Raw genomic sequence first — 26,089 nt, 5'->3', positions numbered from 1 at the left:
TATACATTGATATAAGCCAAAACAAACAGAAAAACTTAAAGATCTCTTCCAACTATTAAATACAGGTATCATGGAAAACATTCTACAAAATAAGTGGCCTGTAACATTCAAAGATTTACCTACCTGTAGTATTTCTTCTCTCAATTAGCACAGAGTAGACTATATTTACAATACTTCACTTTGCTCAATGAATTTAGGCCTGCCTCTCTATTGTTTTACAAGTTTGCAAAAGAATTTCACACCATCTAATTTTTACAGTCGGCAATAAGATGCTTTGTTTCTCCAGTTACTTATTCTCATACTTCTTTAATTTCCTCTTCTTACTACACTGAAATGAAAATAATGGTTTCTATTATTTGGTGTTTTACTTCCCAAATAAGATATTAAAATGTGGCCTACTATTGTACTTAGAACCCTAATGGTATTCTAAAATGGCAGAGATCCTCCTCTTATTTAAATGGTGCTTTACTTCAAGACTGAAGCTATTTAGAAGACAATAAATTCTGAAATCTGTGGTTTATAGTACTTCAATCAATTCACAAAAATTTTTCAGACACCTCTGCTTTGTTTCCTCAATTTCTTTCACTATAGTTCTAAATTCTTCATAGGGGATGACAAGAATAATAAATTCTAAAATGAAGGTTCACAATCCACTGATACAGTCAAATGCCTATAATACCAAGTAACAACTGCAGTACTGGGACAAAAAAAGGAAATATGTTTTTAAAATTCCAATACCGTACTGGACTATCAGGCTGCACTCAGCATGAGTTGATAAATTAGGACTCTCTTACAAAACCAAAACAACTAAAAACCAAAAAACAAACAAAAACAAGTGTGACTAAAGAAAGGGAAAGGAAGGTACAGGTGAAGACAACTAGGGAAGCACAGAGGAGAGGGAAGGAGAGGGAGGCCAGGCCTGAAGACAGGCAGGGAGCCCTGTACACTCCGAGCGCTGATATTCTGTGGCTATGTATAATATTTTGCAAAGTAAAATTGACTGAGATGGAAGCTATTTTGCATGGTACAGTGGCGATGGCTAACAAATGAGAGTTTTGTGGGCTGAATGTGAGTCCCCTGCCTCATCTGCCACCCCTAATGACAGCAGCCACCTGCTGTTTTATTGTCACAGCTGGAACCAGTTCACACTCTTTGGTGCTGTGCTCTGCCCATGAGCACCAAGCTCTCTCCTCGCCTCATTACTTTGATGAACTTTTTATGGTCAGCACCCATGAAGACCTCATCTAGGACTCCACAACACAGACTGGCTTTAGGGAGTGCTTTCAGTTACACAAGGTGGTGACACACAGTGACACTATGGCTGCCAGCGTCTGTCAGCCAGTCTAGAAGTCACTGTACGACAGGGCCCACAACAGGTAAAAATGCCACAGAAAATCTCTTTCTTAATAATGTTCTTTCTTCCTCACTATGATGTAAAGATCATAGGATACTGCCATAATGAAGTATTTTAATGGTACATGTTGTTATAGAAAACCTAATGTACTGTTCATGATTGCTGCCATAAAATTAAGGTTCTTTTCATTGAAGTCAGAAAGAAATTTTTCCTCTAGCTTTTCAAGTCAAACAGGGTAACACTGAAGCAGAATCAAAATCTTGTATGTATTAATACACTATTTTAAGTTAAAACTTTGTAAGTTGTTTTTAATGGCTACATTAAGCAATGGCATATCATTTAACTTTGAATTAAACCTGTATTATGTGATGCTGATAGGAGAAAGGCTGTTCAGATAATAGTTCAGATAGCAAAACCCTTCAGAAGCTTTCTCTGATTATTGCTAGTCTAATGTACATCACAAGTGGTCAGTAATTTGACTGCTTGTTACACAGGAGGTAAAAATAAGATGATTTAAAAGTGGTGGCAACACATACACACACAAAAATTGGCCAACTCTTTGAATTTGCTGTGTAAAAATTATGAAACAATTTCTATCATACAAAAATGTTGAGTCATGCCTATCACAAAAATGTAACCTAGAAGAAACTCTTCAAAGAATTAAAAGATTAACGTATTTCCACACTAACAGAGAGTATGTTTAAACGTTCAAAAATTGCCAAGTAGCATTTTAATTGTCTAATGCCTAAAAGTTATTATTAAGCCTAAAAAACAGAACAGTTCAGGAGTCATTTTGTAGAGTTAGAGCTGGTGAATTTTTGACAAATTCTGCAATGTTAGAAACCATTAAATTTCACATAGGTTCATTTAAAAATGGTACCCAAAATATATATGTATGTATAAATATATGGAGTGGCTTATGGCACTTGCTTATCCAAACATATACATGTTATAGATTTCTCAGTTCTAGTATGAAATGTCCACTCATCATTAATAATCAAAATATTGAAATTCTGGTTAAGGGATATGATGGAGTGAGCTTTATTAATGTTGTTGAGCATGGAGCTTGTGTTAAACTTTAGCCAAACAGTACTAAAACCAGTGGTTGTTCTAAATCTGTATTACCAAATGCAAAGTGTTGTTATTCGGAAAAAAAAAAAAAAAAAAAAAAAAGACTTCATGCTATTTATCAAACTGAGTTTTTTTTAAGACATACAAAACATTCAGAAGTATTTTTGAATAGCTTCTATGAATACATAAGTATTAACTTCAAAAAATCTTTGATTTTCAAATTGAAAATAACTCATTTCCATATATCATTTTTAATTCAACTAGATAATCTTTTAAATGGTAATAATCAAAAGATGAACGAGAGGAAATTCTGTGTGTATTCATACTGTAATTACATTTAGAACTAAACTAATTATGAATAAGACACACACACATATACTCATGTCTCCTATGTAAAGCAGAATAAAATTTTCTGAAAACTGTTGAGCTTAGATATTTTTGTTCACCAAATTAATAACATCAAACTTATAGTCTGTGGGACCTAATGTAAAAAAACAAACAAACAAAAAAAACCAGGAAAAGCACTCACCTGGTATTTAATAAAACTTAACTCCTTATCAATCAAGCCAAGTCAATATGAAGAGGTAATTTACCACTTTTCACATTGTCTCCTTTTCTTAGGCCAATTGTCCATATATTACAGTGAATTTATTTGGTATTATGAACACTATCTACCTCCCTTCAACAATTACTGAATGCAAGCTGTCCCTTGTGAATCATGGTGCTGTTTTCTGCTTAAGAAGGTAAAAAGCTGAAAGGGAAAGAGAACGGAGGGAAATAACTATAAAATTTCATGAATGAAAAGATCTAGAAAGAGATGTAAGCAAGAAAATCTCAGTTGGAGTGATAAAAAAGAAATACACACTAAAACTCAGGCTGCTGGTAGAAGCATGCAGTTAGCAAGAGCTTGAAGATCCTTCAACCAGAATGGGCAGAGACGAGAGTGCCATGCTAAGGCAAACACACAGACTGACAAAACACAAGCCAATTTCCACTCTGGCCATCTCCTCATCTAAACTGGATGCTTACTTACACACCACTGATATTCCTCATACACCCCTGCACAGGGAAAGCATGTCAAAATAACTAACAAAACAAATACATGAGTTCAGTTACTAAAATCAATTGCATATGCAAAGGCAAGAAGATGGATTCAAGCAAAGCAGCAATTCTGTGGTCCCAATATCAATTGATTATATTTTGGAAATAATACAAGAATAGGAAAAATAAAGTTATCTTATATCATAACAACATTTAAGATTTACAGGTATTCTGTTCAAATTCTTGCTTATATCTGATCTTCACAATTATCTTGTGAGATTTACTAGCCTATGAAGAAATTAATTTTCATTCTTTTATGTCCAATCTTCCATGTAATAGCTTAATTTCCGCAACATCATTTAAGTAACTCCATCTAAATAATATATAAATATCCAAAAAGATGGATAAATAGTTATTCATACGATGTTAGGGTCATTTTTTTCATTTACCTCATAGGTATACATTTATGATTCTCCACAAGGTAGCCAAGTATTGTTGCTTCTTAAAAACTGGTTTTTAAGAATGTATTGGATACATGATATTTGATACCAAACAGAGAACAGGTGAGTCTGAAGTGTACTATACAGTTTTCTGTGTGCCTCCCCACCTCACAACATGACCAAATCTGAGAAATAAGCACATGCTGAATAACGACATTATTCACCTACGTTATTTTACAATTTTGGCACATATGTATGTATCCTTTAGTAATGTATTGCTTTTGGCTTATTTTTGAGGATTTCAAAAATGGTATCAAATTGTAGTAGTCAATGGACATGGGTTGTTTCCAATGTTTTGTGATTCTTGGGGGGAAAAAGACCTTCCCATTTTTAAAAGTTTATTTTGTAGTAAAACTTGTGACATAACCTATCAACTTCCAAGTTGTTTGATGCTGTCCATATTCCTTTCTTCTCCCCTAACTCTAAATGAAAGAATACTAAATCTGTTAGCTTTACTCAAAAGTTAACAATATATTCACACACAATGGGTAACACCAATAACTAAACTTACTTAAAGACTTTTTATCTAGAAATCCATTTGATACTTTCATAGATAGCCACTTCCTCCCACTCTCAAAACAGAACTGAATACAGTGAAAAGGCCCACTGCGAGTTCAGCAAGTATACCCAGTATGCTCTTGGACTGGGAGAACTGAACTTCACCACCATGAATCACATCCCAACATAAGACCCACAGGAAGATGATCGAAGGCTAGAAGGGAGGAACAGCTGATGTTTTTCCAGGGAACGTGGGTAAAAGAAATGGTGTACCAATTCATCAATACTTACAAATCCATCAACAAAAAGGGGAATAAAATCCAATTCCACATACTGTAATTTTTCATTAAACTCTATTTGAGTACAAAACCAAAATTTAAAAAAGTATGTCCATAAAAAAACAACATTTTTGTAAATCCATTATCTGCTTTCAAACGGAGAAAGCCATTATTTAAATTTCCAATACTGTAACCTTAATACAGTAATAATAACACACCTGCATAATATTTGTCGAAATATAGCCTTATCCTGTGGTAGGCTTCAAAACCTAACTAGTTACCACAGGAAATTAGCTAAGACAACACTGGGTAGTCAGGGTATTTCACTTTTGTTTTCATTTTTAAGTTAGATGTAATAGATACAAAGAAAATGAGAATCATTAAAAGATAAAAATTAACCCTTACTCTTCATTTGGCACTATGCAGTATAAAAAACAAATTTAAAAATCTGCGATCAATCAATGAATAAAAAAGAAGTTAATTTCAACCAACTTAGACATACTTGCATAATTGTAGAAGTAGTTAGAAGAATTATTATTGGGGCTGAGGTTGTAGCTCAGTGGTAGAGCACTTGTTTAGCATGTGTGAGGCACTGGGTTCAATCCTCAGCACCAAATAAAAATAAATAAATAAAATAAAGGTATTATGTCCATCTACAACAAAAAAGATATTTTAAAAAATTATTATTATTACATTTCTCTGCAAGAGATAGTATAGTTATTTTCCTTTGGGCTATGTAGTCAGAAAAATGTTAGTAAATACATGATATGTTTGATATTTGTAAAGTAGATTTGGTAAAAGAAAAACTGTGCCAAATATTAACATATATTCTTACAACACAGATTCAGTTAGACCTTGATTTGAACCTGTTACTCAGATAACAAAAGTAAAGTCAAGTTTAAAAACACACAATATGTTTATAGACATATGAATAAATATATATAATATATTCATTAAATGTATAAAATATAAAATTATATATTTATAAATATATGAATAAACATAAGTATATTTATAAATAAACACACACACATACTATATTACACTTAAAAAGGACTAAGGAGAAACACTAGAACATTTTGGAAAAAATAACATTTCAACTTTATGCCACATACAAATGTAAAGGAAACACATAAATTCTATACATAAAAAAACAGAAAGTTCACTGTAGTTTATCAATGGACAATAAGATTATGCTTGAGTTATTATTTATGTTTTTCTATGATTTCTAAATGTTCTACAATGAACGGTCCTAGTTGAAATAATCTGGAAAATGTAATACATAAAAGCAAGTAAGTTATTCTTGAATATCCCGCCCACATTCTCGTGGTGTTTTTTAAAAACGGCATCCCATGTCTAATTGAGAACACAGAAACCTCAGGCCATCACAGAGAACAGTCACTTCTACACAGCATGGTGGGACACTCCTGTGATCCCAGAAGCTAGAGGACCACAGGTTCAAGGCTGCTCTCAACAATGTAGGAGGAACCTGTCTCAAAGTAAGAAATGTAAAAGGGTCGAGGGTGTGGCTCAGTGGTACAGCACCGCTGGGTGCACTTCCAAGTACCCAGGGCGAAACAAACAAACAAACAAACAAACAAACAAACAAACAAACAAATAAATAGAAAAACTGATTCTTTCGACTATCATAATCACCCTGCAGTGTATGCCACTTCATGGTGCTAGCAATGGAAATAAAGACCAAGGAAAATATCCAAAACCTGTGGAGACACCCAGCTTAACAGGGGAGTCAGAACCTAACAAACAGGGATCATTTCACTAAGTAGCTGACAAAGAAAACATTTTTGGAGTGATAAAAAGTCAGAGTTGATTGACAACCTGAAGGCTATGAAAAATCTGTATTTCTAGTCAGAGGGAAAAGCTAAACCCAATAATGAGATTGCTAATCAAAGATGCCTGAAAAACAATAAATATCTTCTATAATGTACCATAATTCAATATGTAGGATTTACTTGATTCAGAGAGATTATGAATTTTGATACCCAAATGAAGTAACAGCTTTCCAAATGTTGAGAGACCATTAAATCAATCACCAATTAACTGAAAAACATCATAATTTCAAAAATGTAAAAATATGAAAACATGTCTATCCTAAAAGCAGAAAGCATGTAATAAATCATAATACATCTATTTTAGAGATAATAGACATGATATATAAACATCTAAAAAAGCAAAGTGTTCCAAATAAAGGCAGAAGTGATATAGTAAAATTTCTTTCACAACATTATTTGTTTTTCTTTAAAAATACCTGTATGAATACCAATTAGGGAACTTCACAGATCTTAAGAAAGGAAACTCATTGGGATTTTTTCACTATTTTATTCCAAAAAGGAATATTATATACTTCAAATTACAACTTTACAATGGTACTTTTCTGAGTTATGGAACAGAGAATCTTCTGTTTTACAAATGTGACATTTAGACATTATTGTATTATTTTACAACTAAAGAAGAACAAATGCAAAGAACAAGAATTTAGAGGCCTTGTGTACACACACGCATTTGACAAGATAGGATAAATCATGACATACAACATTCATTTTCTTTCTCGGTGAGCATCAAAGAGAAAACAAATGATGCTGTCATATTTTAAATATATTTGGGGGGATTTGTTTCATTTTTTTCCCTTTTCTATGGGCATATTACAATGGTACCTGAGTGGGATTCATTATGCCATATTCATGAAAGCACATAATCTGATCAATCTCATTCCTATTTCCCTTCCTTTTTCTTCCTTTTTTCCTCCTGATTCACTTGTTCTATTCTAAATGTATCTCTATTATTATATTATCATCATCATCATTATCATTATATGTGTGAATATTTGAAATATTCACACATGGACACAGCATAGTTTGGTGGGTTTCATTACACAGAGTTTCTGCTTGCCCTCCCCACCTTCTTCCCTCCCTAGCCCCTTCCTCTACTCTACTGACTTCCCTTCTATTTTCATGAATTTTTATTCCTTTCCTCACAGCTCTCCCTCTCTAGCTTACAAATAAGGGAAATATCTGACTCTTGACTGAGTCCAGCTTATTTCACTTAGCATGATATTCTCCAGTTACATCCACTGACTAGCAAGTGACATAATTTCATTCCTCTTTATGGCTGAAAAAACTCCATTCTACCCATGTACTAGATTTTCTTTTTTCATCCTTCTGCTTATGGACACCTAGGCTGGTTTCCTACCTTGCTATCGGGGAATTGTGCTGTTATAAACATTGGTATGCATGTATCACTGTGGTATGCTCATTTTAGTTCTTTTGGATAAATATCAAGGATTGAGATAGCTGGGTCAAGCTGGGGCTCCATTCCTGGTCTTTTGAGGAATCTCCATACTGCTTTCCAAAGTGACTGGACTAATTCACAGTCCCACCAACAATAAATAAGTTTACCCCCCCCCCCACATCCTTGACAATTAGAATGGCAATCATCAGGAACATAAAGAACAATAATTAGTTTTGACTAAGCTACCTAAGCTCACTTTAAATTGAGCACAAAAAAAAAAATTAAATATGCCATCTTCTCTCTCACACTGCATTCCTAGTTCCTATAATTTGCTGTTTCTCCCAAGTCTTCTCCCTGATAGAGCACCACGCAACTTAGTCAACCTCCACTACTCAACAAGCATCACCCTTGCATCTTTCAAAGATCATGTTCTCTCTCTTAACACCCCTGCAATCTATCCATCCTCCCTTCTTGTTGGGTTATTTAATGGCTTCCTCATCTATTTATGAAACTATTTTTAAAGTGCCCTAACTGGCCCCATACCTACAATTATTCTAACTTCAGACATTAACAGGCTATAAATTGAATTCAATACTATGTATTGAATAAGCACAATTACTTTTTATGCAAATCACAGCACTTAAGAAATAAACAAGGGGACTAACCAGGAAGGAGGATTCTTTGTTCTGAGGTACTTCAGTAGAAAACTTTGAGCAGATGAACATTGTGGACTACTGTAGATACAGTCTACATGTAAGCAAAACACAAAAGGTGGTAAGTTATTTTAAAACTAGCCTATCACTCTTCCTAAAGGAATATAACCTAGTCTTCAAAATTTTGTTTCAATATAATGACTATAATTATTGAGTTTTGATTTTACTTTTAAAAGACCTCAAAGCTTACTTAACAAAATTCAAAAGAGAACAAAGTACAATTCAGACCATTTCTGAAAAAGTTTCAACCAAATGAAACTGCAAGTATTACAGAAAAAAAAAAAAAAAAAAGCAGTCAAAGTCAGTCATTTCATGTTCCAACCTCATTAGGATATTGGTGTCTTCTCTCTTTAAAATTATTTTTCACTTTACTTTTAAGACAGACAAGCATTTCACAGTTCTTTCAGACTGTTAATTTCTGCAAGGCATTGTCTTTTTATATCTAAAACTATATGTCCTCTTAAATAGTACACTTAAGGGGAAAAGTTAGGATTCCCTCCTGTAATAGCTCCTTCATGAAAACGTATTCTCTCAGACCGTTTTCATTTCTCTTTAAGTCTTTCAATATTCTTCTCCGATAAAACTACTATAAAGAGTAGGAAGGATGAACAATAAGAAGCAGAGCTGGGATTACCACAGTTGAACGAAACTATAGATATTAATACATAAAAAAGGGTCCCACAAAGTAATTTAACATTAAAAAACTCCCTCAGGATTTGTTCTAACTACTATCTCATCTTTCTCATTTGGTATAGAATTCTAGGCAATAACTACTGTGCTTTTTTCCTTTGTAAATTTAACCTCATTCCGGGTTTTCACTTCCAATCCTGTAGTAACAGATAATTATAAAAACCCAGCCAGACAGCTCATTCAAAGAGAATGACGAACTCCAGGTACCACCCACAGTGGGTTAACAGATTCTTAAACAGTGATTCTCCTTTATCATAGTTATTAGAGGGGCTGTTTCCAGACTGGGGGGTATCCTTTATGATTGCAAAGTTCTAGGTATATATATTTGACAACCAAGAGAATTTACTATCATTTGAGATTTACATATCAGACATGGAGGGGGAGCGTGTGTGTATGTAGTGAGGGAGGGCATGGGAGGGAAGGGGGGAGAGAAGGAGAGAGACACAGAGAGACAGAGAGAGAGAGAGAATGAATCAGATAGGGATTCCATCTCTATACTACACAACACTATCTTGTAAGTAATTTGAAAATTCTTGCTTCTCTTTGGCTAACCTGACTCTAGATTTAACATAGTTGACTATCCTTTCATCATTCTTATTCAGACAGTTTGTAACACAATCATTTAGGTTACAGCCAATCTACAAAAGATTAAAAAATCACTGTTTTAGACTATATTCCACAGTTTACAGATAAATATATGGCCATTCAAATTATGTGTATACATCTGTATGTTTCTTGTGTATGTGTGTGACTGCATATATATATGTCAAATTTATGTATATATAACTCATATATACACATTCATTTACATCAAGTGTAAACATAAGCTCACAGAATTACACTGAGGAGTGGGCGTGTGTGTGTGTGTGTGTGTGTGTGTGTAATTTTTTCCTCATTTGGTTTACTGCCTTAATTTTACAAACTGTTGACTGGCTTCTATAATGTATCACAGTCACTCTTTTTTAATCATTTGACTGTGATGATCTCAAACTTCTGATGCTGGGAGGTGCCTGACAGTCACTGTAGTGCGACAAAAGACTGGTTCCACTGGGGGTGGATGATGCACAGCTATTCCAAAAGCTGAGGAAGGAAGATGTAAGTCTGAGGCCAGCCCTGGAAACTAAAAAGATTTAAAATAAAAAGGGCTGGGAATGTAGCTCAGTGCTAGAGTCCTTGCCTAACATGTATGAGGCCTTGAATTCAGTCCCTAGTATGGTGCAAAAACAAACAAACAAACAAAAAAACACTCATTGTCAGCTAAGTTTCCAAAAGTGACAGTGACAACAGGTACAAAGCTCATTTGGGAATTCCAGCAACAATCTCATCTGCAGTGTAGAAGCCAAAACAGAACTCATGTGTTCAGAAGTTGGAGTAATGCTAGGGGATAATGGTACCTCTGGGTCTCATTCTTGTAACTAGTGACCTCTAGGCAGAACACCATTACGGACTACATAAGTGAAAAGGTCAAAATAAGGGGTAGTCCTGGGTCCATTTCCCTAAGCCAAAGAATGGTCTGCTTCTTACCCTTTAACTCCAGGCCTGCAGTTGGGCTGAGGCACTTGTGTTTGCCTTAATTTGATCACTATATTCCCCTGCACATGTGAGAGATAAAGGCTCACACAACGTGTTTTTAGTTCTTTTACTGCACCTAAAAGGAAGCTACATTTGGTAGACTTAATGCATGTACGCATACAAAAATGTAAGTGGGCTAACTGATGACCCCAAAAGATATCAGGGGAATCCTGATATCCAAGGGGAACCTGTTGGTATACTAGGGAATAATGACAAGAACAAAAGTCTACACATGTTCAGCAAAAATGCAATCTTTCTCTAAATATTTTCCACCCATGGTTGGTGAATTCACATTTGTAGAACACACACAACACTCTATGCAGTTATCTGATATGGCAAAGAAAATTATTACAACATATTTAATATGCTATCCAGAATAGTGACATGATATAATATAAATGGAAGATGTATTTAAAGTATCTGCTACAATGTAAAAATAATAAAAATGCACTGAGGTTCTGACCATACATAATTTTGTAGGGAGAGAATTTCCTTCAATTCAATGTTCAGTGTACATAAATAAAAGTGGTTTCTCTAAGCCTTTGCATTCTGTATCTTTTCATTGCTACTCTTTATATAAGCATGCATTTTTTTATTCAAAAAATCTAAAAAAGATTGAACTATTCTATAAATATTTATTATTAAATGAATATAGATGTTTATTATTATTATGAGTTATGCACCAGAGTATATTTTTGAAATTAAGTTTAGTACATTTGTCACAATCATGTTCTTTCTTCTAGGAACTGAAAGGCCCAGCTTCAAGGAAAATGCTCATTATAAGCAGACTCTCCAAGTTAACAAAAAGATAGACTTAAAAATAAAAAGAAGGAAGGCAAACCCAAGGTCCAGAACATTCTTCAAAGGCAGGCGCTAGTGTCAGTGACACCAACATTCAGTCACCTTCTCCTTCCTCCCTGTCTCATTCTCACCTCCTGGGAGGAAACATTAGTAACTAGGAGAAAAGTGAAAGTCCTAAGCATTTCCTTCGAGATATCCTAAATTACAATATCAAAAATAATAAATGAAACACCATAGCTTTTGGGAGATAAACTGTTTAGACAATAAGAAATATTAGTCAGGGAAAACTGACATGTTGTAGCAAGAAAAAAATCTTACTGGTGCTAAAAAAAAGTGAGGAAGTAGTTTCAAACATAGATATAAAAATTGATTCCTGTTTTATAGTGGAAAACTTTGTCTTTCTGTTAAACTCACTGAAATGCAGCAAAAGTCTTTCAGATACGAGGGCCAGGACAAAATACCTTGTTAAAAGACACTGAAGTAAATCAACATCGCTTATAATTATAAGTTGGTCCACAGTAAACCTAAAACAGTACAACAAACCATGTACCATATACCAAGGACCCCAAGACTGGATGGTATCTTAAAATTCAAGCAAAATACTAATAGTCTAATGCAAACAGTTCCAGGAAATTATTTGGGAACTTTTACGCTACACCTCTAAGTAACCCAGGATAACAAACATTTTAAACAGTATATTCCTTATGTTTAAAAAAAAAAGCATATTTTCTTTACTTCAGAAAAATCCCTGTATCTTTGCAAATCTCCTTTAAAAATTTCACAGATTCTATGATACATTTGAAAATGAGTTCAGAAACACCAGTATTCATCCAGACAGGATGAATTCCATACTGTTCTACTTGTACATAAAGAAGTGACTGGAAAATAAAGCCTAAACTCTCCTTATCAGTTGACCATGAACATTATTAAAAGGACATTTAACAGTTAAACAATATGGCTATTACTAGTGTCTGGTTTTACATTCATTATCAAGTTTCTCCTTTATATAACTCTTCCCTTCATAAATTTCACTAAATTTAATGATAATAGAACAAATGTCATAAATTCAGTATAAAAGAGATTTTGAAATAAATGACTGACTTATACCTCTTTAATGCTCTCAAATTTAAGAAAATACAGCAAGATTCTCCATTAAGAATATTATAAATGCTCATAATTAATTTTACTAGGATTTTTAAAAATTTAAACTATGTACCATCCCCACCAAGAATTTAAGTCAATATTAGATTACTATATATAAAAAAATTATGATTGTTTCGAAATATATACCCTAGAGACACATGTACATTATGTGCATGTAAAAATATGTAACAACAAATCCAACTACTGTATATAATTATAGTATAATAATAAAAAATAAAATAAAATGATAAAAGGATGTGTATGTGTGTGGGTGTGAGAAAGAGAAAGAGACAGACGGACTGTAAACACATGCAGGCAAGCACACACACACACACCTGAGGTTATTTGCTGAAACCACATACCTAAAGATAAATGTGACAAGTGTGGTAGACACCTGGAGTGTGACCAAAGACCAATTAACTTTTCATCTGTACATATAACAATCATGATTACTTAAAATTCATGTACATAGCATCTCTAATTATGTATTGATCAGTTTAGCTTTTAGCAAAGCAAAAAGGATATTATACTTGTCCAGGGTAAGATAGTACTTTTAAAAATTATAAAGATAAACCATTAGTATTGAGTGAATTTATTTTCCCCAACAGTGCTAAAGATATGCAAAATTTTCACTCTTTAGAGTTGCACAGTAAATGATTAACACCAGCTCTGCTCATTATTTCACTTAACAAAACTTCTCCAGAAACAAATAAATAAAAAATGCCTCCAATATTCTTGAATAAATAAATTATAGATCTATTCAGTGGCAGCAATGATATTTTAAAAAGCTTGTGCAAGCTCATTGTACAGTTTTATTACAAAACCACACTTGATAAAAAAACTGTCTACTTTTTAATTCTGAACATAGTTCTAGAAGGAATAGCTTCTCAAAGATGAAGAAACTTTATAATAGCAACATATCTAAGAAGCGTTAACCCTGTGTTCCAAAAGATTACAGTCACTGCTAATTAGGAGAGGCTACTTCTCATAAAGATACTTTTAGGAGCCAAGACTATTTTTCTCTCATAATGAGAATATAAGGATAATGACAGCTAATAGGAGTCATAACTATGTGATCACAGACAATAAATGAGAACGTTTATATAATGGGAAACATAATTCTTAACTTTAAAAATATGTGTTTAGGTAGGTTGCAGAGAACTGTTCTTTTATTTTTACATAACCCCACACAACTTTTGCACTTAACAAATGTCATCAAAACAACTAATAAAGTGATCCTATGTGTGCATGTTTTAGGTAAAAATAGGCATCCATAACACCTTTACCTATACTTCATACAAAAAAAAAGTACAGAAATAGTACTAATTAAGCATAAATGTAAAGGGGAAAAAGTAATGAAGTAATAAAATTACATTATTTTAAAGTGAAAATCAATGCATTCTAAGATTCAATAAAGGCCAGGAGGTAATAAGTCTGTAGCATACTAAAGACTGTAAGCTAAAATCTAAACTTAGAACTCCAATGTGTTAACCTATATTTCATTCAACCACTAAAAAACCATTTTCCTTTATGAATAACAAAATTCAAAACACTAGAAGATCTAAGGCAGAAAAATGCTTATCATTATTCTAATCCTACCTTTGGAAATACCCTTCACAATAATTCTACCTAAAATATATCGATATTTTGAAACTCCAAAACATGCAAAGTAATTCATTTCAAAACACAGAAAGTAGGCTTCTTATTGGTATAAAGGATATTTCCTGGAATTTTAAAAAAGCATGTAAATTGAGGTGACTGAAACATGCTTTCATCTAGCAGAGTAATATGGTAGCTATTCATCACCTGAAGTCATAAAACACTAGGTCCCCGTCCTTAGCATATTCTAATGAAGCCTATCATGCAAATGAGAGTGACCTTTTCCTTGCATTCTGCAAGTTCACATTTATTCCAGGAGTATATAGAGTTTGCCAATACAAACTAGCCAAAGACTGCATAATTACTGTAATCAATTAGTAGTTAGTGTCGTTCTGCTCATTTTCAGCTAATGTCAACTAAGCCATTTTTGAGAGAGCCACCCCTGACAATAGCTTTTCTGTTATTATTTTTTAAATGTGGGAGAAAAAAGGAAAAAAAAAATAAAGATGAATACATGCAAACTTTCCAATATGGCTGCAAGGTTGCACCCCTCCCAAGGATGTTAAGATTCAAGACAAAGCTCTAAAAGTTGCTAATGGACAAAGACTTTCTGGTAAAGTTGTATATCCTTAAAATGACATTGAAGTTTGCTGCCTATACAATTAAACATTAATATTTAAATATTTAAATGAAGGACACTCTCCTGTGCAGCAGTTCAGACTTGGTAGAACTTGGGCACTCTTCTCAACGGTTGAGTAAACAGGCCGTACCCTCTGCTCAGAAACAGTCTATTCTGCAGACAGTTATGGATAGGAAACATTACGGCAGCCGGTAATTAAAGTAAAAACTAATACTGTCTCAGAGATGGGGAATTTTGTAAAGGAAAATCATTTATCACAGCTTACAGTTCTCACAAATGAAATGAATTATCTCATTCTTTAGCACATATCCATTTTAAGCTGGTATATTTACCAAACTAAAATGGGGTCCACTTACTGATCTTAATTTTATTAGCTAAGAGCCATGGAACAAAAAACACAATAGATGGTAGAAAATACTCTTCTACACACAGCACAACATAAAACTTTGGAAATTAAAGTAAGGACACGAACAAGAAAACAAAACAACACAAAACAAAGCTACCTTAAAGGCTGTTATACCACAAAAAAAAAAAAAAAAAAAAAAAAAAAGATCAGATTATCTTTTAAAGTCTTTAGTATCTTTCAGAAATATGACTGTTTGACTGTTTTTATAATTTGTTCAAAGGACCAAAGGAAAATATCTTTCCCTGCTGAGAGTAGCTTTAAAAAAAAAATTGTTCATATCAAACTAAAGACACTGTTGTTTATTAAAAAGCCTACAACCATGTATAAAAATGACTCTCTGAAAGTAAAGGACAAATGAAGACAATATTCTATCACTGTCCCAAGTCAAAACAGGAAGGACAACATGCCCAAAGTGCACTTCTGGAAACATCAAATATTTAACAGCTAACAGATGTAATCCATACATTTATAACAGACAGAAAAAAAGGTATCATTGCTACGCTAGAAAGAAAACTGACTCCTCGTATATTGAAAGTTATCAAATAAAATAAAAACACTTTCATGAGTAATCTCCCTGACGTACCTGAACTCCAAAAAAAAAAAAAAAAAACCAGCACAACTAAACACCAGTCTTGTTTGTGGATGCCAACCTAGGATATCCAAACTCTCATCTCCTTCAATCAAAATAATCGAGTCTTTAATAAAGTGAAACTGTTGTCTGATAATGATAAAGAAATCTAATTTGGAAGACATCCTAAAAGAGGGTACATCAATACAAACGCATATTAAACAACACATAACACACACACACACGTACCTTTATTCTCTCCAAAAAGAAAAAAGGAATTGAAACCAATATTGTAAACATAAAACAACCAACCAAAGGCACAAAACCACATTCATATGCCAGGTGAGCACACGCAGCTTATTTCCATATCCTCAAAGGTAATGAACTGCAGTCTCCCGTCAAATTAAAAACATATATAAGTACCCAAGATTAAGGACCTATGGACAAAAACACTATCAAACTGAAGATAATGTTGTTTATTAAAAAGACTACAACCATGTATAAAAATGACTCTCCAAAAGGAAAAGACAAATAATGACAAAGCAAAACTGAAATATACTACAATGACATTAAGTTTCTCCAGGTATCACCTGATGATCTTAGAAGACGGAGGTACACTGGTATACCTTCACAACTTTGCAGTGTGTGGCGAACACCTTGTTTAGAAGTGTTTGTTTCCATGGCAATATTTAGGGTAAAAAGCACACTCAAGTAGCAGTGAGCAGAGTGACACTGGAGATTGACTGGTTTACTTCTGTGTACCGCTGGAACCAGTCACCTCATGGAGCATCAAACACACACACACTTGTCGATACTGACACAGAATCACACAGCAGGAAGATAGTTCTTTTCATTATTGTCAGAAGAATAACCTGATGTGGGCCTTTGACAGTTACCGAGAGGAGACACCAGTGAACAAGATAAACCAAATAAGAAAATAAATAAAGGAAAAATTTGAAGGGCCTAAGGCTTCTCACAAAACAAGATGCCAGGAACGGAACATGCAGCAGTTGCTTGCCTTGTCTGGAAGAAAAGGCTAACATGAAATCCTTCACAAGAGATGAAGATAAGGAAACACCACTGCTCAACCACAAAATGACGCCTGTATGGTAAACACTTAAGACAACTTGTGACCAAAGTCCTGTTACGACACTAATTGTCCATGAAAGCTGACCTGCAGCAAAGCAGCACAGTTCAGTTCCAATAGCACAGCCTCACGAGTATTAACATGATCACAGATGACAAAAGACATTCACATATCACCAGACTCTGGTGCTCGATCACTACATGGTACTCACTGAGAAGAGACAATTTTTAGACTTTTTACTTCTTAATACAAATAACAACACTCTAAATACAACATCCCATATTTCCTACATTTTTTCACTAGCTCTTGTAAACCAATTAATTAGAAACAGGGAAAAAAAGGATTGATATTAACAGTTTTTAGAAATTAGATGTGGCTACTTAAGAAAAAAATGTTTCAATAAAAAACTGAATAACGTTGAGTTTATGGTAATATGTAGTCAATGATTTAATATTGCTAAATTGTTTCAATTTGTTAATAGTAGAGTTTAAGAATTGTATTGCACATTGTAATTTACAATTATTGAATTATTTCAATTTTTCTGTAAGCTAAGGAAGTGCACAACACAGTAATATAAAACTACAGTAGGTAATTTTTAAGTTACCTTGCATATTGTATCTTACATAAAAATCACAGAGAAAAACATACTCTATGACAACAGTTGCTATCAAAAATTTAATGATGAAGCATTTTTGTTTAAAGCTGAGAAATATGTTGAATAAAATCATAAACCTACATGTATTTGCTGTTTTTAAATCAAGGTGTAGTAGAACTTGTTTAACTTGGGAGTTGTTACAAAGTTTACATTCATCTAAATGAAAAAAATCACAAAAAATTAAGTTGATGAAACATTAAATTATTTGGTGGATTTCAAAATTTAAATATTGATTACCTTTCAAAATGTACGGCAAACATTCAGATCACGAATGAATGAATAAGCAAATAAGTGAACACACATGTTCACATACACACACATGACGATGAAACACATGAGGAGAGTGAACATGCCCAAGTGTGACAGTCATACCTCCAGGAATCGCTACTCCCATGAGTATGTATAATAAACTTCTGACCATTAGGAAACAGAGGCTTTCCATACACATGCTCAGGATTAACACAAGGAACCGGAAACCAATTAGCAGTGCTCAGTACACTTATCTTCCCAAGATACATGACCTTGAAAGTTTTCTAACTTCCTTACTCATCCTAATTAGTCACTGAAAAGGTGTTTGCATTTTGTTAAGTGGGTTTGACTTCAACAGGCTTGAAATTTACTCCAAGAAATGAGAATATAGAATTGCTTCTGTTCACTTACTAAAAGCAGGTAAACAATTTTGTTTGATTTTGATGAAATACAATAAATTTACCTAAAATGTTTATGAACAGGCCAACCAACAGAATTATCAGATCAAAGACATTCAGAAGGGATTAATTCAACTAGTACAGCTCCATGAATAACTCCCCTGAATTGCATCTTAAGGCAGCACCTCCCTCAATTAAGGTAACATATGACAATCCCATAGCCCATTCCCTTATGGTCAACTTTAATTATTATATGGTTCTACTTAAACTAACATAAATGGAAAAAGTCATTTCCATTATTTTTTTATGAATTGCTAAATCAATGCTCAAAAAAGGGTTAGTACTTTGTACACTTATATTAGATATTAGGAATTTACGTTGTGCAGAAAAAGCAGCATTTGTTTCTGTCTTCTAGGTATGAAAAAATAAGACCATCCTAATATATTCTATTGATCATTCAAAAATATTCTTCCCAAGTCAGACACAGTAGCACATGCCTATAATCCCAGTGACTCCAGAGGGTGAGGTAGGAGATTACAAATTGGAGGTCAGACTCAGCAACTTAGCAAGACTCTGTCACAAAATCAAAAAATAAAAAGGGTGGGGTGTTGTGGTTCAGTGGTAAAGTGCCCCAGGGTTCGATCTCAGTACTGACAGGGGAAAAAAAGCAACATAGTTCTGCATTATTAAAAATTAAAAGAAACAATAAAGTAGGAAAGAAAGAGTGAGTAAAAGATGGAGAGAGGGAGAAAGAACAGAAAGAAAAAGAAGCAAAGGAAGAAGAGAATGAAGGAGAAGTGGTACATCTATCTCAACTAAGATTTTAAGTCTGAACATTGAATGCAGACTTTGTAAAGGATACTTTTTTAATTAAAAATATTAACACAGATTCATCAGGAAAACAAGCCTAGACTATTGTTAGACAAAGCTCAAAACATGATTCTTAGTGGGTTGTTTGAATTTAAGTCCTCTTTATAATTATATTGATGACCAATTAACCAAAATGCTCATTTAAACTTTCTCTTCTAATTCTATCGCCACTGGGAAAACTTTTACACTTATACATCATTCCTTCTATAACCCTAAAACACTTTGGAGACCAGTGAAAGAAGGAATACATTTCTTGACTAACAATTTTAGCCAAAGGTCAAAGTTGCCAAAGCTAACTGCAGAGCAGCCCAGACTGGTGGTTAAACTTAACCTATAACATGCAATCAATGCTGAACAACATGTCACTAAAGGACAAGGATAAGAAATAGTTTCTAGTGATAGAAAAACTAAAAGTAGCAGCCTGCCAGACCATAAATGAAGTGAATGTAGATTTAGAGAGACAAAAGCCCTGGTGAAGGGCAGCAGCTACCTTGGGGTAACAGAAGAATACAAGACAGTGAGTGCCATTACTCCAGTTCACTGGAAGCCAAAATTATCAATATGAGGAGGTTAAATAACTAAGGCTGATTTTCCAAAAGAATGGGTATTTCTTTTTTTTTAAGGTTTTTTAAAAATTTTATTTGCAGTTGTAGATGGACTGCATGCCTGTATTTTGTTGTTGTTGTTGTTTATTTTTATGCAGTGCTAAGGATCGAACCCACTGCCTCACACATGTTAAGCAAGCACTCTGCCACCAAGCTATGGCCCCAGTCCCATAATGGATATTTCTTGCATTTTAATCTTGACTTATAACCTGTGTTTTAAAAAGCATCCACACTAGAGAAGATACTATAGAGAATATTAAAAAGTGTCAGAAAACTTAAGAATATTACAAACTATAAGTAACATGTACAGCTTCCCAAACATCAAAAATCCAAACCAATTTCAATATAATCCCTTTCACAGAATGGGAGGGCAGATGTTGTGGTCAGAGAAAATATCTAACCTTGGCTGACCTTCAGGATCAAGAACAGCGCCTGCCTGCACTTTTTCAGAGGCACTTCTGCAATGAACACTAGAGCACTACATAGTGCTTTTACTGGAAGAAGTTACATTTAATTAGCTAAGCATGTCACCTTCTAAGAGGCTTTTCAGAACTTCCAAGTGTGTGTGCGCATGTGTACGCGCATGCATATGCATGCATATATATGTATGTGTGTGTGTATATATATATCTACCAAATTTTACTATTAAATTACCATTACCAATACTGCTGATGAAAACTGTCACACAAGAATCACTTTTTAAAATTTTATAGCTCTTAAAACTATTTCTAAACAAAGTATTTTTCTACTAGGCTTATACTCATATGGAATACAAGTAAATTCTCTAAACTGTAATAAGAGTGCAGAAGGATTAAAAATCAAACTGTGGTGTTTTGTACATAGGGCTTTCATATATCACTGTGAAATTTCATTAATGGGTTTATTTAATATATGCCTCTATCCCAAAGATACTGAGTGCAAGAGCTGGTAATTCCTCAAAGTATCAGTAGATGTCCTAAACAGGAACTCACAGTAAATACTACAAAACTTTTGTATGTCCTTTGCCTCTATGGTAAGATGTTCCTCATTTTAGTAGAGGCAAGAAATTATATCTAAAGTAAATGCTGAGAGAACTGACTCTGGAATGAAGAAGGTGTGAGGCCTGGCAATGCACCACAGTGTAGGGGAGCTTCTGTACTGAGGTCAAGCCTGTCTGGTATCCACATGGAGAACAATGAATGCACTGCACTCTAAGCCGCAGAGAGGATAACATTTCACAGCAGTGGTCCACATTTGTTGGAAACTGCTCAAAGCAAGGCTCTAGGAGTGCCCTTGGGATTTTTTGTTTATTTTTGTTTATGTTTTTAACTCATCATTCGACACTGCAGACTACTATCCAGTCCTTGGAATTTCCCAGGCACTCTCCTGGTTCTATGTTTGTTTCATAACCTCCCCATTTCCACTACTCAACTTCAATCCATGCTCTTTATGTGACAAAAATCCCAATCTCTACCCATGACTTTCCTGTTCTCCCATGTGATTGCTTTCACACCAGCAGTTTTGCCATCCCTCTCTGGGAGAATAAGAACCAAGTCTGCCTTCAGATGTCAACCTTTCTCAGTCCTCAGAGATTTGTCTGGCAGCTTCCTGAATACAGGTACATCATCTTCTACACGTCGCATTGACTGCGATGACATTCAGAATGCATATAATAATTTCTAATGTGGTTAGCAAACAGCAGGTAAGGATAGTTATGGAGAGGGTCAGGGTTAAAACCCAGAGTCCAGTGAACATCATTATGAGTAACATCTTGGGGTCCATACCACTGAAAGTGGCTTTTCATGCATAACATGTCCCAAACCTGACATCCTAATTTTTTCACTCCCAACTTTCTAAACATTTTCCCAATTATTCACTTTGAACTTTTGGACTATCTTTAATTCATTGCTTTTATTTCCAACATCCAATTAACTGCCAAATCCTGCAGTTTCTTTTAATGTTCTTTATGTCCATATTCTATTTGTACACCCACTGATATCTATCCTTTCCAAACCTTCATTATCTCCCCAATACACAGAAGCAAAAGTCTCCTAACTGGCACCCACCTACTGTTCTCCTGTCCAAGTCCAGCCTACGCACCACAAGCAGTTTTATTATCTTTTTAAAAACAAGTCCTGTCTAATCCACTCTACTTCTCTACTTAGAACCCTTCCATGACCCCATCCTTGAATCTCCTTTCTGCCATCAGTACTTCCAGTGACTCTCATCACCTGTAGGATGGATCCGAAGTTCCTAACCTGTCCCATGTGGGACTTGCTAGCTGCCTATCTCTTCTCATATCCCTTCTAAAATAAAATGAAAAAGGTAAATCTTCAATCTACTTGGAAAATAAACAGAGATGGCGAAACCGTGCTGTTTATAAACTAACACAGGGCTTTTCCACACTTTATTCATGACCCTTTGTTGAACATACATCTGCAATGCTATAGAAATAGAGTAATAGATTACAGGATGCTGTCCCAGAGATCACATGAAATCATTTCATACTTAGTGCAGATGATGTATAACCTATTCAAAATACAAAAAAGAAAAAAGAAAAAAACCTATGAATAATTACAAAGCACGTCTCCCCACAAGGATGCCACAGAAGAAGGGGACTACACCTTCCGTGATTCTTTTCATTCTCTTGCACCTCCACTACAGCCTGACGTCAGTTCCAATATCCTATATGAATCCTTCACTGACACTATCCCCCGTTTCATCATGATCTACATGTCCCCTTCACATTCCATTAAGAAGGGCAAAATCCACATATCATTTATCCTGATATTCTTAGCACCCCTGTTTGGGACATACAGAAAATCAACATCTGTAAAGCTGAACTGAGTAATTCTAACTCATTTTTTAATCAATTTAATAAATGATCCTGGATTCCTATTAAAAGAGGTAAAAACTACAGCAATCTCTTTCTTCATAAATTGCTGCCTTAGAACCTAACTAGAACTTCTCACCTTCAATGAAATGGACTACAATATTGCAAATGCCAAAGACTATGCAAAACACCCATGCTGATATTTCTGCAAATATGGAGTTATATTTCAATATCAAGTACAACAAATCTGGCACCTAAAAATTTATGCATTTATGAATATTTCCCTATGAATTAGAAAATAAACATGTACTGAATTAATGACCTTTGTTTTGTAATTCAAAATCCACTCAAGTCAGGCTCGCTGCACGGCCACATGTGTGTCACACCAGGATCGAAACTGTCCTGACAAGACAGCACAAAAGGGTCGCTGGTAACGAAATAAGGAGATGACAGTTCTGTATTAAATCATATTTTCACCAAATTAATGAATAATACTTGAAAATTTTAAATATTTTTCAATTATACAACTTGCCTACTAAAATATGAAGCTATAGAATATACATATATAAACATAAAAGTGAAAAGCACCTTTTACAATAATGAAAATTGATCTCTTTAAACCCTAAATAAAAATACTGTAGGGGAGGATGAAAATACAATGTCAACACAAGTATTAAAATATATATATATATATATAAATTATATTTTTATGTTACTTTTTATCAGGTGGAGCAAACTTTGAATTGTTAGAAGAAAATATAACAAATATGACAATACTCATTGAAAAAAAGAAACAAAACTAAAGAAAACAAATTTGGTCTCATCTACCATTGAAATATTTTTTAAACAGCTGTTTTTTAAACAAGCAAACATAACCAGCACAGAACATGAATAAATCATCTTAAAACAGGGAAATGTAAACACAAAATAAACTGAAAAACATTTGTGATCAATAATAAATCAAAAGTATGAGAATTTCCATAGTCAAATAAGAAAAAAATTTAAATCTTATGTTCATGGTTGGAAAGTGGCAGCAAATGTCATACCCTCAACAAGTATTAAATTGGTCAAATTTTCTAAAGAGTATTTTAGTTGTATGTAAGAACAACTTTAAACAACACTATTTACTATGAAACCCAACATTTCTACTTTAGAAATCTATTTCTAAGAAAGTAATTTGAAAGGAGCACAATTAATGTATACATAAAAGTGCCCATCACATATATAAAATTAACAATGAACAGCCAAAATGGGAAGCATTAAGAAATGATCATATTAATAACAGTATTCAAACATATGGAATGTTACACTGCCATAAAATATATACCAAGAGTATTTAATGGTTCAGGAAAATACTTGCATAATTTTAACCAAAAGCAGACTTTAAATTTTTATATAAAGCATATTCATTCAAATAATATCAAAAGAATTATATCCAAATGCTAAAACAGATAAATGTTGATTTTTTTAGCATACATTAAAATTCATTAGCCCTTCTAAATTTTACACAATAAAAACAGAAAACCTTTAAAATAACATTTAGGGGGCTAGGGTTGTAGATCAGTGGTAGATTGCTTGTTGAGCACATGTGAGGGACTGGGTTCAATCCTTAGCACCACATAAAAATAAATAAACAAAACAAAGGTATTGTGTCCATCTAAATCTACAACTAAAAAAATTTTTTTAATAATAATATTTAGAAGTATTTTTAAAATAAATTAGAGGCTTTCCACTCCTGGTATGGAGTTAGGAGCTTCCAATAAATCTGATCTCCCACAAAAAAGAGCTCTAAATATGAATGAAATATTTTTTATAAAGCAACTACCTGAGGGTCCTGGTGACAAAACAAAGCTGGAAGTATTGGAGTGGTCTCAAAACCTGAAGCACGTGAAACCCTACTGCAAGTACCTACAACAACCCCCCACTTCATGTTACGAATGCCCTGGAAAACACCACAATGGGGGTACTCAGGACAGACGTCAGGAAAAGGAAGAAGGCAATGACCACCACAGGAGAACAAGGAGCAGATGCTACCAGCGAGAGCCAAAGGGGTCTATTCTGTGAATGACCCCGGAGCTGATAAACCACACACAAGGAAGGAAGAATGACAGATTGCCATTAAAGCCGAAACACCAAAAATGAGGTAGGAACAAAGGATGAGTGCAGCCATGGTAGGCACTATCTGATCCTGACAAAGTTAAGAAGTCCCGCTAAGTGAGAATGGGAACAGTTCTTAACATACTACAAAATTCAGAATCCATACAACATAAAATTCATAATGTTCAAGATGCAATCCAAAATCACTACATAGGAAAAGTCAGAAAAATGTGACCAAATCTTAAGCAAAAGAACAAACGGCAAAAACATGATCCGAACTCTAGAATCATTTAAAAAGGAATTTAGGACAGTTACCATAAATATACTAAATGTAGTGAAGGAAATCATGCTAAAAATCAATAGCAAAAAATTTCAGCAAAGATAAAAATTAAATGAAAATTTAATGAAATTTTATGAAATGAAAATTTTAGGATCAAAAGAAAAAAAAAACTACACAAAATTACACAGCAAAAAAATCGGTAAATTTAAAGACACATGAAAAAATCATCCAATATGAAGAACAGAGACAAAAAAGATCAGACTAAAAGCAAAAATGAAGAAAACCCTATGCACCAAAGGAATACTTACAAGAGGTGGGGGATAGTTAAACTAGTTAGGATTCCAGAGGAAAGTGGTGAATCCAGAAGATAAAGCTCTTGAATTAAGGACTCAGAGTGAGGGAATGTCCAGGACTGGCAACATAAACAGGACAGTGTATCATCTTCCCCAAAACAAGCACAAACTGCATACAGCTATCAGAAGTAACAACTGATAAAGCCTGGAAATCAAATGCGCACAGCACAGTACAAAGCCCTTCATCCTGAAGAACGCCTGAGCCCTGGGGAAAGCTGGAGGGAGGTGCGTGCCTGGTGTTGCCATCCCCTCAACACACCCTCAGCTTGATGAGGGGAAATGGGAGCGCTACCAGGGTACACTGTCACAAAATTTTCCAACTCCATGCCAAGGTGAGGGGAGTGGAAGACATTAGGGACAGGTGGCAAAACTCCACACTTTTTTTTTTTTAATCAAAAAAAAAAATTTTTTTTTTTATTTTTACAGACTGCATTTTGATTCGTTGTATACAAATGGGGTACAACTTTTCGTTTCTGTGGTTGTACACAATGTAGATTCACACCATTCATGTAATCATAAGGTAGTGATGTCTGTCTCAGTCCACTATCTTTCCTTCCCCC

At 34.1% G+C, this 26,089-nt stretch overlaps 1 protein-coding gene across 8 annotated transcripts in view; it reads right to left on the bottom strand.

The window, feature by feature from the left end:
* Positions 1-26,089, bottom strand: part of ZNF407 (zinc finger protein 407) — a 432,266-nt gene that overhangs the window by 277,716 nt on the left and 128,461 nt on the right. Inside the window, exon 3 of one of the 8 annotated variants that reach the window (XM_079109140.1) lies at positions 8,657-8,738. The exons of the other annotated variants lie outside the window; for them this stretch is intronic. Coding sequence (XP_078965266.1) covers positions 8,657-8,738 — 82 coding nt within the window. The remainder of the gene's footprint in view (positions 1-8,656; positions 8,739-26,089) is intronic. 8 annotated transcript variants of the gene reach the window in all.

This window comes from Sciurus vulgaris, assembly GCF_902686455.1.
Source record: "Sciurus vulgaris genome assembly, chromosome: 13".
Taxonomy (NCBI): domain Eukaryota; kingdom Metazoa; phylum Chordata; class Mammalia; order Rodentia; family Sciuridae; genus Sciurus; species Sciurus vulgaris.
This window is presented reverse-complemented; position numbering and strand designations above follow the sequence as displayed.